General features: G+C 34.2%; 2 protein-coding genes across 2 annotated transcripts; both read right to left on the bottom strand.

Moving 5' to 3' along the window:
- Positions 1–1,653: 1,653 nt before the first annotated feature.
- On the bottom strand, positions 1,654–12,209 carry LOC112036627 (PHD finger-containing protein 1). Its single transcript, XM_065763870.1, has 6 exons — positions 11,908–12,209; positions 5,733–6,068; positions 5,402–5,525; positions 3,511–3,741; positions 3,292–3,416; positions 1,654–2,214 (listed from the first exon to the last, which is right to left on the bottom strand). The coding sequence occupies exons 1-6, from the start codon at positions 11,939–11,941 to the stop codon at positions 2,150–2,152; spliced, it is 915 nt and encodes a 304-aa protein (XP_065619942.1). The 5' UTR covers positions 11,942–12,209; the 3' UTR covers positions 1,654–2,149.
- Positions 12,210–14,488: 2,279 nt separating this feature from the next.
- On the bottom strand, positions 14,489–16,489 carry LOC112036628 (NAC transcription factor 29). Its single transcript, XM_065763843.1, has 2 exons — positions 15,869–16,489; positions 14,489–14,548 (listed from the first exon to the last, which is right to left on the bottom strand). Exons 1-2 carry the CDS (start codon positions 16,487–16,489, stop codon positions 14,489–14,491), a joined length of 681 nt encoding a protein of 226 aa, XP_065619915.1.
- Positions 16,490–20,542: the final 4,053 nt, after the last annotated feature.

Genomic DNA, 20,542 nt, shown 5'->3' with positions numbered 1-20,542 from the left:
TTCTAAAGGCAATTCTGGGAACAAAGGAAGCAACAAGAAGGAGAGACCCTTGTGCACTCACTGCAACATGGTTGGGCACACCATAGATAACTGCTATAAATCGCATGGGTATCCACCTGGATACAAGCCCAAAGGTCCAAAGGAAGGTCAAATGCCAATGCAAACCAAGTTTCGATCTTCTCAATTTTCTTCCGACCAAGGCATTGTTGTTGAGAATTCTTCAACTACATCTACTCAATATCCTATTTCTAAGGCTCAATGTGAGCACTTACTAGCTTTTCTTAGCACTGGCACAAGTCTTGGTGATGGTCATCATGCTGCCAATGTAAGCTCAGGTGATGGAGTTTCTTGTATGGTTTCTAGGGGATCTAGTGTCAATGCTGCTGCTGGTATGGGCACATCCTGGGCACACTATAGATAAGTGCTATTGCCCCTATCATAGTGCCTTTTCCACAATCACACGTATTTTGTGTTTTGGTCGATATGAAAAGACGAGTGTTACGTCAATAACATTTTTAGAACAAATCATAAATGGTAAGTTTTTATTAGTTCAAATTAAAATTCACAACGTAAATTACTTTTTTGTCCACCTAGAACAACCAATAACAACCTATCACTTAGAATTTGTTGTGAAAGTGTTATGAAAATATGGTAAACATGGCATTTCTCGTATGAAAAGGGTGGTTAGAAAATGAAGAGAAAAATGTGATTATTTACTGCAGGGTAAAAGTCCCTAAATTTTATAAATTTTTTTTTTTTTGTAGTCGTTAAACTTTAAAAAGTTCTTTTTTTATTCTAAAATTTTGTAAATAATTTTTTCAATAGTTTATAAACCAAAATAGGAATGAAAAACTAATTTTTTTAATAATTTAGGGATGAAAAACAACTTTCGGTAAATATTTTTCAGTATATGTTGGAGACAAAGTTCAATATAGTTGGTAGACTAACTGATTGCAATAACTAATTTATTTATCTATTTTGTAATCTTTAACAATTATGGAATAATATTTATCGTAATATAATGTTGGAGGCAAATCCTATCATATCTTTAAAAAATAATAATAATTTGGAGGCAGCTGGAGGTTATCTAATTATTTTTCGTAACTGTAAGTGAGGGATACATTGAATGGTTTAAAACTTGTTGGCAGGTTTTCCATTGGGAGCTGAAGCAAGATTAACACCCACAATGCATTGTGGACCAAAGGGTGACTGCAATGGTTCATGTCCATCTTATTGCGAATCATGCACTTGCCAACAACCTTGGTGTGTTTGCTCTCACTACAAGCAAGAGTTCCTGAACGAGAGCCATCACATTAAATCAATGATGCATATATAGGGTATACCATAAATAAAACGCGTAACATGTCAGACAGCCCAATTATGTAATAGACTATCTTGCCTTTATATTTTATAATGCATTTATAATTTGTGTTTTTTGCATTTTTTTTTCCCTTTTGGAGTTATTTTATAATTCATCAACTAAATTTACTACACATCCACACACAATTCAAGGTATTATAATTTCCCCCCACTCAAATCCCTATCGTTCATGTCAAGACCCACATGGTTGGCTAGGACGCCAAATTTTCACAACCTTATAATGTGCAATCCAAATTTATTTATTCCACAAAAGGACTAGTTCCAAATTTCCAATCAGACTTCCTTTAATTGCTTAAACTGATCCAGTACACGTTCAATATGAAACTTGGTACATGCCTCCATAATGCCTTCATAATCCCAACTTTACACACAAATCACACATTCTGGAAAATTTCATATCACATTCTAATGCATAAAACCAGATCACAATACTAATTAAGATAGCTGCGTATAAAACTAAGAACGATCTTTCACCGGTTGGCTTATCTTAAGATGTTATTACATTAACAACAACAACCAAGTCTCAATCCCAAAATTTTAGGGTCGGCTAAACTGTATTCTTGAATCACCAACACGGTGGCACAATTACCTCATCATGTTCGGCAGAACAGATGATCACCTACATTTTGTTGAATCTCTCTTTTGGTGATTGACATTTATCTTTCCTGAACTGTCTCATTCCCTTGAAGAATGAATCAACATGTATCTTTCTTTTAACAGTCATAATACAAAGCTGTGGGGGATATAGCAGAAGGAAAAGTGCGCAGTTTCAAGTTATAGTGTTTCGATTTGAACAGCGAAAAACACCCCACATGAAGAAACTGCCATCTAGTTCTGTTGCAAAATTTACAAACAACATCATCAAATCTCAACATTAAATAAATAACTTTTCATAGAACAAATTCACAAACAGACTATTCAGCCATGGCAACAGAAATTATAGCTGTCTCGCATACTCTCAATACATTGATTTAAGGGCTGATTACACTGCCTAAAAGCAAGAGACTCTAAGCACTATACATGCCAAGAGTATGTCCAATTTCCATCCCATGATTTGGTACTGATTAACTTTATTCATTCTACGTGATTTAATATGACCTCAAAACCTCACCAAATACTAATTAAGGAGCTTGTTCTAACCTAACATTTTTGGGTGCTTGTAACTTCAACCGTTGATTGTTTGCCGACATGTAAGCTTTGAATTATATGGCTGTACACAAATTATGTCCCAGACAGAAAAAAAAAAAAATGTAAAAAAAGAAGGAAGAAATAAGAATTTCTCCTAAAAGCAACAGCTATGACAATGTATAGTAGCTAATTTGGAAACTTTCATCCATTGAGGTTCTATTAGTTGCAATCAAATATAATCCTATGGACACTAACAACTCTGCCTAGCCCTTAAGGAAAATTTTCCTCTAGAATGAAACAGGAAAGAGAGTCTAGATGAGGTATTTATTCCAAGTATGTTATTTAAGAATTTCCAATGAAACAAGCCGCACTAAATTTTATGTTAAATCTCACATCAGAAAATATCATGAATAAAAAGTATGCCCTCATAATCAGAGAGACTAGAAGTATAGTCAGCTGAAACAATACTGACTACTCAGGAGTTCCACAGAATAAACAATATATCCAGTAATATAATCAATAATGGTTTCCATCAGGAACTGACTAAGAAACTCAACCATCCATATGACTCATAAATTTCCTCCTTTACATTATTATTGTACCGGTCTTCCATTCACCCCTACCATTTTCTGCCAAGTCTATTAACTTCTGTGACAAAATCACTCTAAGTAATGAAACATAACTGCAAACAACCTTGTTATAAACTGAAAGCAAGAAAACCTAAATCTTGCTTATTAGCAAAATTTGAGAAACAAGAGAGAAAAATAAGACTTGCTAACTCACTTTGGGAATTTTTGTGCAATAAGCTAGATGGAAAAACAAGTAACTCCACACGTCCCATGAGACTCTTCAGTGCCAGATCATTCTGTTCTATGAACTTCAAAAGGGAAGAGTATTTCTTTCTCGACCTACAACCAAAAAATCCTCTAAGGTAATATGACAAACTATTATATAAATTCAAATTAAGCTTTAAAAGAAGAAGAAGAGAGGAACCAAAAAAACCTTTCAAATTTTCCAGGGTAAAAGTACAAAGCTATATCATTCCCATCAGGAAAATTGGTCTGGAAATTCTCTGGCCATAGATCACAATGAGGATGCAATTTAAACTGCAGAACTCCAGCAATCTGTTTTGAAAATTCATAAGCTTTACGAGAAACTTTTATTGGAGGATGAGCCAAAAATCCCTCATAAAATCCAGCATCGAGGGCAAAATCAAGAACCTCAAAGCAGCCCCTACAAAAACCAAATAAAGCAACTTAAGTGGAATAAAGTAATTGGGGCAACAGCATATACCATGAATGCCACAGTTTCCCAAAAAAAATCTCCCCCCCTCCCCTACTCGGCGCCAACCAATAGTCAGTATATACAAATAAATATACACATGAGTGTGTGTGTCTATATTACAGTGGTTATGAATATTAAAGATTTTGAAAATTTGAATGAGGTTCTAAAGCAGAAAAAATAGTCTAAGAGGAACCACAATTTACAAGCATCAGGAAAAAGGGAACTTCACAAGTAGGTGAGAGGTCCATCCAGTGAGAAGGAGCTGCTTGTCAAGGTTAATGGTGTTGAAAAAGGTCATAGCTGACTTTACAAATGGAAACTTGCATTTGAATTCAAATTCTGTTATTGAGTAGACTTTACCAAGAATAGACAAGATTATGGCATTGACCTCATTGGAAAAATAAAATTTTATTTTTTCACATATACATTGTTGGAAAAAGCAAATTGCAAGCACAATCAATATCTTATAGGTAAGTCGGTAACACAGGGTTTGAATTTCATATGCTACTTAATAATGCTGTCCAATTTTTAGTGGCCTCCCATTCAAATTCCTAAGCAATTCCATCATTGGGCTTGTCCATGGTCTTACCCTGCCTGTATAGAGTGGAAGAGTATACTTGCCCCTTCCTACCAAAAAAGAAGACTCACTGTCTAAAGTTCCATCTTTCAAAAATACACATCAAGTTACAACAATTAACAAAGCTCACCATCTAATGGGCCATATATAGTAGAACAAGTTTATTAAGTATCAGTCTTTTTATTCTTATTTTAAGTCTATTATCATTCAAACAAGCTTTTTCTTTCTTGGTTGAGCAAAGGTATATAACATCAGCCACACTTCCCTGCACTAACTGAGAGCGTAAAAATTTAGATACTTTGAATTAATCCATAAATTTTAAGGTCCAAATCCTATCAATTTCCAAGATGTTCTACATTCAACTCATCTTATAAATTATGCACCACAGCACAAAGTTGAGTTTATTGACTACATGGAGAGAATCACTGCAATCAAACATATCCTTTTTTTTCAACTCAGATCCAAAACCAAAAATAGTGGCATTTGTTGCTAGCAACAACATAATCGAGGCAGTCTCAATGAATAGATTCTAAAGACAAAAAAATGAGTGGTAGTGTATGTCTCCAGGCCATAAAATGGTTTAGCTTCCTTTCAACTACAAAGTGGCAAAATGGGTTGCCGATGCACAACACAGACATAAAGAAATGCAATCTAAGTATAAGTGTGTGTGTGTGTGTGAGACAAAATAGAAATTCACTCTGATGACTCCATATTCTCAAGGCTTCAGTAAACATTATCCAAGGGATTCCATCCTTCTGAGAACTTTAAGGGCAAGAACTATGGACTGTGATTTATCAGATTAAAAAATAAAATGAATGAATGATTGAGTGATGATTAAACTACAATATATAGCAGCACTGGTCAATGTAAAAGGAGCATTAATTTTGTAGACTCGTCTAATTTGATACCAGTCAATTATGATGAAGAAACAACTATCCCCTTATTCTCAGTATTCATTTAATAGATATAAATAAACAAAAATATTTTAGAAAAAAAGATAAGGATATCACAGCATGAGGAGTAGATACTCACTTCCAAACAATTTCTAAAGAAGGTCCATTTGGAGGATATTGCCAATAGTTTGACATAATCATTGGTGAATTTCTTTCTTGAATCTCAAGATTACTGGGAGCAGCACCTGTGGAGAGGGTACCACCTACATAAATATGCATTAGTTAATTGTATAACCAAGGTCTTCGTCCAACTTATCAAGCACATTGCTGCATTGTTTAACAATACATTGAGATTACGGTAAATGACACAAATGTACAGTTGACATGTTTAGTCCCAACCCTTGCTGTTTAGGACTAATAACACCACTATTATTTGGTTTTCTATCTACAGAAGGGGGATTCGAAATTACATGAATTTGGTTTAGCATTTACAGCAGAAGCAACTGGTTTTCCAGGTCTATCTTCCAGTCCAATAGTTTTTAGCCGTTTAGCAGTAGAACCAAAACATGTATTTTTTGTCAGTGGATGACACTTAGAAGTGACATTCTGAGCCACAGCAAAAGTCCTCTTGGATACAGAAACAGATGGAGTACCCCAATTACTGTGGTTAACCTGTCTTGTTTTGGTGCCAGGTATAAAATTGATGGCTTCTTCAGCTGGAAGAAACTTTACTTTTGCCTTTTCAATGGCTTTTTGCACTTCAGGATGAACTTGCATGCCTTTGTCTCTGTTCAATATGCTAGGTCCTGAAGAACATAGAGGATTAGATTTGACATTTTCTTGATTGACCATGGTACAGGAGTTTAACATTGGATTCTTAAGCATCTATTTGGATGGGCTTATTTTCATCTTGAAACTTAGTCATCAAATTTTCAAGTTACAGCTGTACTTTAACACAATAAACAAAATAGCTCATCCAAACACAAACGTGTTATTCTTTGAACCAGATCATGGTGAAACCATGCTACTAATTGATTAGCATTCTTCAAAAACCACAGGCTTAGAACTTTCTTGGGAAGAGTTTTCATGGAATATTCTAAAGCCAAACGAAAAATTATGAATATTGTTTTTTCAATAACAGAAGACTTCAAACATCAATGGATTATATATACAGATGGCAAGAAGAAGAAAAAATTGCATTATAACAACCATCTAGTGGCATTCTTAATTGAAGTTCACCAAGCAATCAACTCTACCCTGTGCTGAGACTAATCATATATACTAATTGCAGGGGAAAAAAAGAATTCTACTTAAGAAACCTTGTTCTTAATAAAGTCATATTAAACAATCAACTCTAACCTATCAAGGGCAAACCCTGTGATGTCCAAACTGGTATAGGACATATGCATGCACAGTTTACTACAAGCGTTCAATATGTTAAAAAAAACTACTTACTCTAAAAGGTTAAGTTAGTTGAGATTGGTGCAACATTTGTATTTATTGCGTCATGTGTGGCTTGCACATAGACCTTGATATCAGATGGAACCACATTTTATAAGGGATGTTTGAATGTGTCTCGTAGAAATAAATGTGCAAACAGCATTATTCTCTACAAGCTAAAGCTAGCAAACAATGGTAAAAAATTGCATTTAACACACTAATATCTACAAGGGATAAGTGTGCCATATATATTGAATAGGGACAGAATAAGGATTGAAAGATGGATGAAACAAGACAAGCATCTAGGGGTCAGCCCTAAGGGATTATTCCCTGTAATGACTTGTGTGCAGGACGGATGGACTACACACACCTGGGAGAATCGTCAGGTGCTCCAAGAGCTCTGGACATCTATGTAAACAAAAAATGACAAGCAGGGACAGAAATGAAAAATGAATATATATCAGAGAAGATAGTGGAATCAAGTTCAAAAGGTTTTGTCATTTGCAGTGAAATCCTCTGGCAGGGGTTGTGAGAAGCATTTGCAAGCAGCTAGACGAAGACAAAAAGAACATCACTCTAGGCAATGAGAAATAAATCAAAACAAGTTGGTGAACTTAAGAGAGAAACTTTACACAATTGTCAATGTAAGTAAAGAAAAAAATTATTATCAAAATTTTAGAAAATATTACAAGAAATACATTCCCTCTAAAAGATTATAATGCTGTAAAAAAGTATCTCCATAGAACATGTAAGAAAAGACAGAAACCAAAAAGAATATATTCACTTTATCTAGAAAAAACCAAAATAACAAAAAAAAAGTCCAATAACGTTTTTCTTAAATTAGCTAATCCCTCTAAAGCTTTTAGAGGGAAAACATCTAGCAACCTAATAGGAGGTCAAAGATAGTTAACAAACCTTTAGCTTTAAAATATTTTTCTGCTAATATCATTAAATTTAAGTTCTTGTTTGGCCATTCTGACTTTGGACTCTTTAAAAATGCATCTAGTTCATAAGTTACATCAAAAGAAATTTCACCTAAGGGATAGATAATGGAAATCCCTTATTTTATAAAGGTGGAGCACTATCAGAAGAGAAACTACAATGTATGCTACATTCTGTTGTTTTCCTCAAGACATCACACAACTTGTTTTTAGAACATTAAAATAATCTGTTTGACATCAATTGCATTTAAGTTGAAAGGTAAATAAAGATTTGTATGACATGGTTATTAACATTCATCTAAAATGTCAGATAGATCTCAAAGTATATCAAAGAATTAGATATAAACAACAAGAATCCATTCCATTTTAAAACCTAGATTTTAATAGTGGGATCGATTTCCTTTGCAGAAACTTCCGACAAACAAATGATGGACATATTTCAAATCAAAGTGTAATATAGTAAAAAAAAAATTCAATAAACCTTTAAGGAAGGCATACAGTTTAAGTCCATAAACTCAAAACCTCAAAAGAACTTAAAGCTATGACTTTGAGAGTAATTATTCATCAAAATTTGTTTTCTAATAATTGTTTAGGCGCGCAGTGCTTCCTCAATGCAAACATAGGGAGACATAAAAGTGGTTCTCATTGACATTACATAGCCTAATGAAACTTTTATTTTGGTGTCTGTGCTTCTTCATTAAAGGGTGCAACAGACACCAAAAGGGATAGATAAATCACACACATAAAGGAGAATGAAATAAACACACCAGCGATAAGGCACTGCATGTAGATCAAATGAAAATACCAGAGCACCTACCCATTTCATATTAAACCTGAATATCAAGTATCAACAAAAAAGGGATGTTGGACTATGGAAGAGATATCAATAGTTTTTGCCATAGTCATATACGCGCAATCCATTACAATTCTCATAAAGTGTATGGTAAGTTTCAGCTACTTTTGGAAATCTTAATCAGATATAGTGTGTGCATTTGCATGTTCATGTGTGTATTTAATAAGATGGTATGGAAATAATTTGTTGAACCATACATAGAAACTAATAATGTTATTACCCACAAGGGCAAGAATTGTCTCAAGTTTTATGATATCTGTTTATTAGTTATGCATCATCTACATCAAATTAATAGAAAAACTGGTGTTCAAATTAGATGGCAGTACAAAGAGTCAAGTTCAAAGTCGTTTGAAATAATTAGAGGGAAATTGTGCTATTTAAATGATGACTGAAAGAACATTTGAAAAACAAAGATTGAATATTGATAAATCATCATGCCATTTTAAGCGCTGAGGAGAAAAAAGAAATGCAATGAATTGATATCTAATTAAAAGCTGAGTCAGACAGCTGTTTGAAGATTCCATGTTTTACTAGACAACCAGATGAGCCATACAGACCAGGGGATTGATGAGAATAATTTTTTTAATATAGAACTTTAAAAATATAATCCCATATTTCATTCTGCAAGATACCTTATAATAATTGATGAATACATGGAGGAGACATCTGAATGCAGTACAGAATTTGTGGAGTGTTGGTGTCTGTCATATACACTTCTATTTGATATCAGCATATCAGACGCTTATATACATGAAACCCATCTCCGCCCTTATTTTGACACTCATTTTAAGACTAGGTAAAAAAATTTCTTTCAATCACTACAGAAATGGTTATAATTTTTTGGCCAAGAAACTAATATATAAATAAGATACTTTTTTCAAGAACATGCTAACACATTATACATACATGCTGACAGATAACATCAGACACACACACGGTTTGTGCCTAGATTTTACAAAGCTGTTGTTTTAGTGTCCAACCACTCCCATATCAACAAAAAAAAAACACTAGTGTTTGCTTCCATTATTCTTACATAAGTGTTTTTTATTTTATTTTTTTATTTTTTATTTTTTTTATATAACTTTTTTGTACTATTTTGCATGAAAGTAACACTCCCAACACATTTTTCTTTTGATGATTCAATTGTGATATCAAGTGGGGGAGGGAAATTCGAACCTTGGTTCACCTCATAAAGGAGACCAGGTGCAGGGATAATAATGTGTATGTGTATATATTACACAAAGAAATAAGCATATACACACATGCACAAGCGAGCATAGACGCACATATATATATATATATATATATAAGTAAAAACATTTGTTTACAAGCAATAACAAATGATGATGAGCATTCGATAACCTTAAAAAATTACAAAAGAATTATGCACAAAATTTAAGTGATTTTATGAAATCTAGATTGGTGTTACTATTTGTAAGACACCACCCATGAAAACCATCCAAGAGTTCGAATTAGCAATGATTCCAATTGATTCTTTGAACTGTCTATATCTTTAAAAGTACAGTTATTTTGCTCCTTCTACATTATCCACATCAAACATAACAGGAAAAAGATCAAGGTATCCGATGAGTGCAAATAAGAATTATAATAAAACAAGGAGTTCATAAGTACACTTGAGTGTGTACAAAATCTCTCCAAAAGATTACAAGAAAAAAATTTAACTCCTTAACAAAATATAGAAAATAAGAAGCATGGATGCAGGTTTAAAAAAAAAAAACACTCATTTTTGTGTCAAAATTGATACACAATACTCATGCTCAAGTCCACAAATCATAATTGATAGTTTACAAAGATCATTTTTTTTTACAGGTAAACAAGTCAAACACCTGTACGAGATTAAAACAATGACCCCAACCTCCACCGCTTAATAAAAGGGAAGGAGATGCCTTTTGATCCAAAGACCATTGCCTAACATGATGATGATCATGACAATCGTATTAAGAAGAGTAAATTATAAGGTAGTCATATGCTGCACCACCAAAGTTCCAGCCAGTAGCAAAAGTACCCTCCTATGATATTTATTACAGCCCATGAAAAAGATCAAGTAACTAAAAGTATAAATTACCAAAGGAAAAATTTTCAAGTATGAAATCCTCACATATATGCTACAATTTTTAGGTAGACAGTCAAGGAAAACTATGAACCTAAACATGCAATGAAAACTATATAGTTCGACAGTCAAATTATGAACCCCAAAACCATAGACTACTGTGATTATTGTCATCAAATGTAAAAGTGAAATCACAACTAATTAGGTAGGACATCTTTCTTATGAATTTAGAAGAGAAAAGATTTATATGTCAAATTGTTATATGTATAAAAAAAAGCTTTCTCTTTCTTTCTTCCTTCCTTTTTTCCTTTCTTTGATTGTTGTCATATAAGGCTACATTGCAAAATCTTGCATAAAACTAAAAGGAAGAGAGAAAATGAAGCATGAAAGAACTATAGGTAAAATTGACTGATTCTACCCACTGCAACTTCCTCATGGTTGAGAAGAAACTTTTCATGCATCCCTGAGGCAGCCTAAGAAGTGTGATGCAAGCCTATTCTACGAGGTTACTTGGGGTTGCACTTCAAATAATAATAACAATAACAACAACAATACAATACAATGAGTATAGAACACCCATACTCCTTTCATCCCCTTTTTGCTCAAATTCTCCTCTTGGTTGTACCAAAATATTATCAGTTTTGAATACAAAGTAAATAGCTTTTCACTTACAAAATTATCCCCAAATCAGAAATCCTCTTCTCCTTAGCTCCACATTTTGATCAAATGATAGGGTAACATTAGAAAAAGTTGAATGCGTAAACGTGAATGTACTAGTGGCAATCTGCTTATAATGTTGACTTATAAAGCAGACTTGTACAATTACCACAACTCTCTAAATTGTCAATAATGCAGTTTTCAATTATACTTGCATTATTAACTTTAAACTTTATTTTTTCTGATTAGTGAGTTTTTGGCCCAAGGCAGAAGTTTTAGTGCTGCACAGTGTAGGCTAGCTGGCTGCAATTTACCATATACGGTCAGAAAGATACCAGGTTCCATGGTGACCAATGCATAACCGAGGACTATCATCTTTGCTATAAAATGGAAAGTTCGAGCTCGTATGGCTGCTACTCAATATCTTAACATAAAGTCATGTAATGTGTAATATGCAGCCCTTAAAAGGATAAATGAAGCTTTGTCATATAGGATAAAAAAACATACAAGATCTATTAAAAAAAAAAAAACAGTCACCATGAAGTCTCCATAATAGGTTCCACATATAATGATGTGTGTGTGTGTGCACGTGTGCAAATGACTTCGTGTATTTAATCATGAGATCAAACATTTCCAAATCCTATGTACAAAATTTGGAAAAGAGACCAAAGAAACAGGCTAACCATATCTCCAAACTTGTGTGCAAAATTTCTCCATGTCTTTCTTGAATGTAGGCAAACATCAGGTGATTCATACAGGGCTATTCAGGAATTCCATAGAAGATCTAAGAGTCTGATAAGATGGCCCTCTTGAACATCAGTATCAACTCCACGCGATGCGATAATTGCATGGGCAATTACTCATAGGATCAAGAATCAATAAAAAAAAAAAAAAATACAGGAACAATTGTATGGGCAATTACTCATAGGATCAAGAATCAATATAAAAAATTTACAAGATGTGAAGCCCATGATGCAAGAAATGTAATACTTTTGTTTTCTAGAGAGAGAGAGAGGGAATTCACAGCTCAATCTAAACTCAAAACTGAAATTTACTAAAAATCTATCTTTTATAACAATGCATGTATATGGATATTTATAGCCTAAGAGTTAATTATAGGTGATGGCATCATCCATAACTAACCCACGTTTATCACTTGCTACTACCATATTTATCACATGCTAGATTTAGTAAAGCACCAAGCTTCTATTTCTAACAACTTCCTAAAATCTAGCATATGCATGTGCCACTAACTTTTTTTCCCTTCAATTTTCAAATACTACAACAAACTTGGCACATGTGGCACTTGTGCCATGTCACCACCCCCCCTCATGCCATGTCACCATGCCACATCATCAAAATCAAACATGTTATGCATTTGATTCCTGCATCAGTCCAAATCATTACACACACACACCTCATGCCATGTCACCATTCCACATCATCAAAATCATACATGTTATGCATTTGATTTTCGCATCAGTCCACATCATTACACACAAATAAATAAATAAATAAATACTTTCCTTAAGTTCCTATTTGCTCTTTTTGTTAAGAAGTGTTCTTCTGCACAGCATGGTTTAAAGTTGGACACAATGGATCACATAGTCAGTGGGTCATATAAGATTTTCTAAAGAAGAAACCGTCACTGCTACAAAATTTTCGTTTTTATAAATGGTGGAAACATATTAAGAGACCAAACCTAAACTGATGAGTCTATAGCTTAATAAGTGGTGTAAGTTAAAATTAAACACCAAAAAAAAAAAAGAAAAAAAAAAAAAACCTTCTGTAAGAAGAAACCAAGGATACTGATCAAATTAAATCAAACCAATCAAAATCGGAGCAGGGCAATTTATTTGTTTCACCCAGAATAGGCTAAATCAGCTGGCAACCCAGCACACCAGCAATCTATGGGATTTGAGGTAACACATGTTCCAAACTTCCACTTCCCCTGTTTTTCCTCCTTCCCTACTGACATTCTCAACTTAACAATCTCCTAAATTAGTAGAATAATGTGTCAAAACATTTTCCCCAAAATGTCCTCAGTAAATTAACACCTCCATGCCATCCAAGAGACCTATATAGCATTATTTAGTGACAACCACATTCACCATAACCAACTCAATGCCATCACAGCATTTAATTCAAATTAAATCACATAAAAGAAACGCATATCAGAAGAAACCTTACACTTTTGTACTCTTTATTTATTAGCACATTGGTGAAAAAATTAGTAAAACTTTACGATGCCCATAATTTTATACTAAATGTCCAACAGAACATCAGGAGTCACTTAAATGCTACTACTGGACAGATCAAGGATGCAGATGTGAAATCCATGCTAGTCATCGAATCAATAATGCAATATTTCCCCAAAGTTTCTATTCAGCTATCCCAACTTTAAATCATCCAAAGTCCAAACGTGAAACCAAAAAAGAAAAAAAAAAAATCTCTTTTCATGAAACACAAGCACAACAGAGGAAAACTTTTCTAGAGTCCAAACTAACCAAATAGGTTTGTTCCAAAACTTGAATACTTGGTACGACTGAATATATGAACATCCTTGATCAATTACGCCAACATTGTCTGTTTAAAGTGAGTTCAAACACAATTATCACAACACTGTCATGTTTCGAGACATCCATTAAAATAGACATCTATTGTTTCAATTAATAGAACTACTAACAAAACTTCACACATTCAGCAACCTAATAAACTTGCTTAATTGAGTACTTAAGCTAGTGTTTGCTACAATCTACATAACTTTCTTTGAAGGCTTTGGACCACTTCAAATTAAGTAAATTAAAAGATAAAAGGATAAAAGAATAAATAAAGCATCCAAAAAAACATATAAACAAGCTCAAAGAGGTAAATGACAATCCACTTGCTTTAAAAGCCTCGCCAAGCCACGATGCATTGCCCAAACAATATTAGTACAAATCCAGGAAGCCCTGATTGAGTTCCATCAGCTGTCTAGTGACTGAGTTTACTTGTATGGATATAAGGAATGTAAGCTAAAGTGATCAGTAATTTCTGTGATACATTTCATGTGAAATTCCGCATATACACACACACACAACCAAAAAAGAGAGAGATATCCTAACAGATACAAAAGAAATTTCTTGGTTCATGTTGCTGTCATCTCTCAACCTACCTATTTTTCTCATATTGCTTTTGTACATAGAGTTTCTGATTTCGCATCAGGTTAGAATGTTCACCAATATTATTCATATCGACATCATCAGCCATCTCATCAGGAGATCTTCAATGGTTATTCCTCCATTTTCCACTATATGACAGTCGGCAAACAACATACTCGTTGGACTGCAATTAAATATGTAAATTAGAGATAATCAAGTCAGCAAAAGTTGGATTGAAATCCCCAGGTATAGAGTACTGCATCATGGACGTAGAGTTCTTAAAATCTTGAGCATTCATTAATAAACAAGTACAGGATTTAGAACCCTTGAAAATTATTAATGTGCTATAATTCTGAGAATTTCTTCCATGATACATTGGTGTCAAAAAAAGGCTAAAGGAGGAAGAAGCTAACACAGAACAAAATTAAAGAATGATAAGGTACTGGAAAATAATAACTCTAAAATTGTTACATCATATATATGAAATATTTTCAGACTTCCACAAAACTATCACAAATTAACAAAGTAAATTACAATCCACACCACCCTCCCCCCCCACCCTCCCCCAAAAAAAAAAAACTACAAATACACTTAACATAGTAGCAATTTCAATTTGTCCATACGCATTTAATTGTATCAATTTCGTCCCAAAACTATTAAAAATGGGTGAACTTTAATTGTGCCAAATTTGTCATTATGCATTCAATTGTGTCCATTTCATCAAAAATTTTCAAATTAGCTCGACTTTAATTGTGTTAATTTTGTCCGTTACATTTTAAAATCAAGTCAACTTCTAAAGATAAAATGGACTTAATCTATTTTTATACATAATATAAAGTTCATTGAAATAAATGCAGTAAACAGTAAAAATGACTTATTCTTGCAAGTTTGGTAGGTGATATAAAATTCATTAAAATAAATGCAAGAACAGTAAAATTGACTTAATCTTGAAAATGGAGCCACAAAATAAACATAATTAATAGCTGAACAACCTTGATTTAGAAAAATAAATAAATAAATAGATATGAAATTATACAAAATTGAAACCAATATTATAATTATTTCAATGTTGACTTAATCCTTTTTTTTAATAAGTAATACGACAATATTCATTAAAATAAATTAGTCATTTCAAATTTTTACATCATACATTTAATTGCAATTTCAACCCTAAACTATTAATCATATCAATCTCACCCCTAAACTTTAAAATTAGAACAAATTTACTATTGAGTCAATTTTGACTTAAATCTTTTTCTGATAAGTAATATAAGTAAAAAAATTTCAAGAACAGTAATGTTGATAGTTGAGCATAAAATTAACACAATTAATAGTTAAACAACATCGATTTCAAATTTATTAAAACAAAACAAAAACAATAAAATTAGACACAATCTTTTCTTTACTCATTAATCTTGATAACATGCATTAACCAAAATTAAGAATTTTAGGAATTGAAAACAAAGAAAGAAAGACAGAATAGGCAAGAACTAACTATACTCACATCTTGATTTGGAGGGTTCAAGTCTTTGTACTCAATCAAATTCCATTTACCATTTCGTCCTGACGAGGAAGAGGACGAGGAAGAAGACGACTTCGAGGACTTGTCATCGTTGTTTTCATAGGAAAACCTACTTTTCTCAACCCCTACTAGGCCTGGAGTCTTCAACTGATGTTCCTTTTTCCACGTACCAGAACCCGAACCCACCCTTCGGTCAATGCGTCTGCCATTGTTGTAGGTCTTGAGCTTCGTGAAGAAATACAGTTGTCTAACAACGCGTGATCCATCCACGGCAGAAAACATGTCCCAGATTTCCCAAGGCTCTTTCTTGCCGTACAAGTCACATTCCTTGACAGCGTTGAAAGGGGTTGGTTTTCCGAGATTCCTGTTGCGGAGGAAGTGAGTGACTAGCTCGTCGTCCGTGGGGTTGAACCTGAAACCTACTGGGAGTTCGTTCTCCATTATCATGTCCTCGTTGTTGTTGTTCTTCTTATTCTTCTTCTTGCTGGCCACAGGCACAGTGATAGCCATTGATGAACGTGTTTGAGTCTCTCTCTGTGTCTCTCTATGATCTGATGATGATGAAGAATGAGTCTCTCTTTCTGTCTCTTCTCTATCAGCCATTGTTTGGTTTCTTTAGGGTTTGGGGGGAAATGTGAAGAGTGTTTTGGAAGTTTTTGAGTTTTGAAGGTTTTATATGTGGCGGGAGTTTTTGGGCTGGGCTGAGAGGGTTTGGGCTTGTTATGGGCCTTTATTTACCATTTCATTTTATTATTATTTTTTTTTTAAGATAGAGAATCAAATTCTAAATTTCGTTTCATTAAGAGAATCAACATTTGGAGGTGTAAAACTCTAAATATGTTAAATTGTAGTATCAAACCTCTAAAAAGGAACATTACCCGGACTTGCAATTGTGAAAAAATTTACAACTTAGCTACAATTCTATCCTAAATTTTTGATGGTATCGTAGCAAAGTTGTATAGTTTTTAGTCTTTTTCATTTCCACTTCTCTCTCTTCTTTGACTCACATTTATTCTCTCTCCATCTCTTTCTCTTCTCCCTTCTTTGTTCTCCTAGTTCTCCCTCTCACTCTCTTCTCCCTTTTATGGCTCGAGCTCACATGCTTTGCCACTCACTGCCATCAACACCATGGTGATCTCTCTTCACCTCCAACCCATCTATTTATCTCTCAAACTGAGAATAGCTACCACCAAACTCAGCTCTACCTCTCACTCTCTTCTCCCTTCCATGGTCAGATTGTCTCTCTTTATCTCTTCAAACCCAAAAAATGATCTCTCAAACCCCTTTTTTGAGGTGGGTTAGTGGTGGGTTTGCAGTACGTTAACGGTGGAGATCACGGTGGGTGTGCAGTGGAGATTGTGGGGGAGGTCAAAGATCGGTGGTGGATAGGCCTGTCCACGAGTCGGGTCGGATCGGGTTTTGGTCTCGTGTGGTAGGTGTTGTGATTTTGCATGTGGTGGTGGGTTTTGGTCACCGGTGTGGTAGGTGTTTAGCTTGGTGGCAATGGGTGTGGTAGGTGTTTGGCTTGGTGGTGGTGGTAGTGGGTCATGTGGGTAATTTGCTGGCTTGATTTGGGTGATTTTGGAATGGATTTGTTGTGATTTTGCTAGGGTTTTTTGGGGTGATTTTGGTATGGGTTTGTTGCATTTTTGTTGGGTTGATTTGGGTGGTGTAGCAGTGGTAGGGTGGTGCGTTTGGATGGTGGTTGTGTTGTTGATGATGGTGGTGGGAGGTGGTGCAATAGTGGTGTTGTTGATGATGGTAGTAGCAGGTTGTGTTGTTAATGATTGGCAAGTGGTGGGGTGGTTGGGTTTGAATGGTGGTTATGTTAGGTTTTGGGTTTGTTCATGGTGGAGAGAGAGAGAGAGAGATATGGGGGGTGGGGGGGGGGAGGAGGAGGAGGAGGAGGAAGAGAGACAAAAATTAGAGAGAGGAGAAAGATAGTTTTAGGTTATATATTTTATTGTGTAAATATATTATTTTAATGTGTTGTATAAGAAAATAAAAGTTAGTATGTTGGGTGTATTGTAAAGTGGTATGGAATAATAGATAAAGTAACTTTTGAGATGGTAAAATGAGATATTTCTTAGAAACCAGATGCTAATTCTTTACAAAATATTTTAGTATAAAATGTATTTCCATATACAGTTTCATAATTACTGGCCATTTCACCCCAAATCTACATTTGAGTTGAAATTCACTAAATGACCATAATGTATTAGAATTTGAGTTGAGGTGGAACAAGGAGGTTTCTAGTGCCAGTTTTATGGCTAGTACGAAATATTCCAACAATCCCAGTAAGAACAAAATTCAAAACATTGGGAAGAACTTGTTCCATTTTCTTTAATTATTTGGAAAAACTATTTAAAAGAAAAGAGTTTTGGTCAATTCATTTTCTTTAATTGCTTTAAAAAAAGAGAGAGAAAAAGTACCTAAGTTTTGTATGCAAGGTTTTAAAAACCTGATCGGATCGACCAGTCCGATTAGTTGAACCTGGAAACGGCCATTAGTCCGGTCAGGAAAAACTGCCTAAAGCCAACGAAAATCGGTCAAAATGGGGGAACCAGAGGCAAATCTAGTTTTTCCCCCGGTCTAATTTTTAAAACCATGTTTGTATGTCAATGATACTATTGATTTTTCTTATAATAACACCTACATTAGTGATATTACTTGAGTTTGAATCCTCTTTTGACACTTATTATAAGAGGGGGGAAACAGAAAGTTACTATTGCCAAGAGTTTTGGACAACTTAATTAGAGATCTTTAAAGTGTATAAATGGAAATACAACAGGTTTTGTTGGTTTTTCGACCCAACTTGACCCTAATAGTAAGGATTTTAAATTTTAATGGGTTTAGGGTGACTTTGGGTTCACATTGTTAAACCCAATATGTTCATATTTACGGGTCTCAATTAATTTAATTAGCAAAATTTCTTGTTATTGAATAAAAAATTTGAATAATTACTGAAAACCCACCTGTGGTATGACCCGTTTTCACTTTGCCTACCCGTAGTTTAAAACTTTACACTTTGCTCACCTGAACTTCAATTCGTACCCACCTCACCCTCAAAAGTTAGAAAAACACTTTTTTATTCAAAATCAGAACATAACACGGATCAAAAACATGAACCATTGAATCTTTTCCTCATGAGCCCTAGAATCAAGAAAATACCTTGTATTAAGCTGGGGTTTTGATTTTTCTTATCGTGCTTTTAAGGTTTTGACTTTGGGTTGTCTTGAGGCATTGAATATTCAAAGATAGATCATCACCAGGTACAACATTTCTGCTTTATATGGGATGGGGTTTCAAGTTTTGATGGTAGCTTTGATTCACAGGAAGTTGATAAGCGTTGTCTTCTTCAAGTGGAAATTACTCAGGTTCAAGTGGACATATGTGTACATACGAGACTTATGTGCTGAGAACAAGTCTGACAGTGGATAATTTTGGGAGAAGGTTTCTGGGTTGTAGTCGATATAAGGTAAGTATACTTTTTACTTGATCGAGTTGATTCACGTGAGATTGGAATGTGATGTGTTCAATTCAATTTATGAACAGGTTGGTCTCAAGTGCCCTTTCTTTAAATGGATGGGAATGAAGCTACCCATTTGGTGCAACAAAAGTTGGATTTACTGTGGAGTGAGTTGCACCTTGCACATAAGAGGGAAAGAGCAGCTACCCAGATAGTAGCAGAAGCTACCCAAATAGCAGAAATTGCCCAAGACAAGGCAGCAAAAGCCATTGAGAGGGAAAGAAAATTTCGAGTTTTCTCTGTTCAAGCCAAGGAGATTGTAGTGAGAGCTTTAGAGCAAGAGAGAAAGTGCAGAATTGTACTAATTCTGTCATGGTTTTTTTTTTAGTTGTGTTGTATTCATGTTTTGGCTCAAGTGAAAATGTTGGAATAATGAGATTGAGTCTGCCTAGTGGGTTGTAGTATAAGCTGGTTCTCAATTTTATCGTAATAGAACTATGTAAAATGGTAGATGCTATTGGCTTAAAGCCACTTAATAATATAAGCTTTTTTTAAGATAAAGTGATATTTATGTTAGATGCTGTTGATATTCTTGTCTTGTGAGCTATGAGCTGTGAGCTGTGTTGGTTTGTGCATAAAGTGCATTGTGTGAAGATAGAAAGTAAATTGTTTAAAGTTTAAAGTGCATGACAACTATCTGTTAACTTGCAAGAAAAGACAACAAATGCACACATAAACCTGCTATTCAACACATACACCTGTTATTCAATACATACACTTGCTGTATTAAAAAGAAACTGCTATATTCAATACATACACACATAAACAAACTCATATATGTTAAACTACAATAATCAAAATAATAATTCTAAACACTTGCCATTAAGTTGGGAAATTGTATACATATTTAAGGTGACATTGAATAGTCTTTTATTAACTACTAGTAAATATAGGGCATTTGGTACAACAACAACCAAAACAGTTGCACCTGCCCATTGTTTACAAAACTAACAAAAATACAAAAAGCGTTTGAACAACATATATAAAAAAGTGTCTTGCCATTGTCTGCCCTGCCATTTTCTACAAATCCCAACAGTGTCTTACATATAACCATAACACTACATAACCCTACAAATCCCAACAGTGTCTACAAAAAAGTGTCTTGCCATTGTCTGCCTTGCCATTTT

The sequence above is a fragment of the Quercus suber genome, unplaced genomic scaffold, assembly GCF_002906115.3.
Source record: "Quercus suber isolate HL8 unplaced genomic scaffold, Cork oak 2.0 scaffold_528, whole genome shotgun sequence".
NCBI lineage: Eukaryota > Viridiplantae > Streptophyta > Magnoliopsida > Fagales > Fagaceae > Quercus > Quercus suber.
Note: the sequence above shows the minus strand (reverse complement) of the source record. Positions and strands in the feature narration are given on the sequence as shown.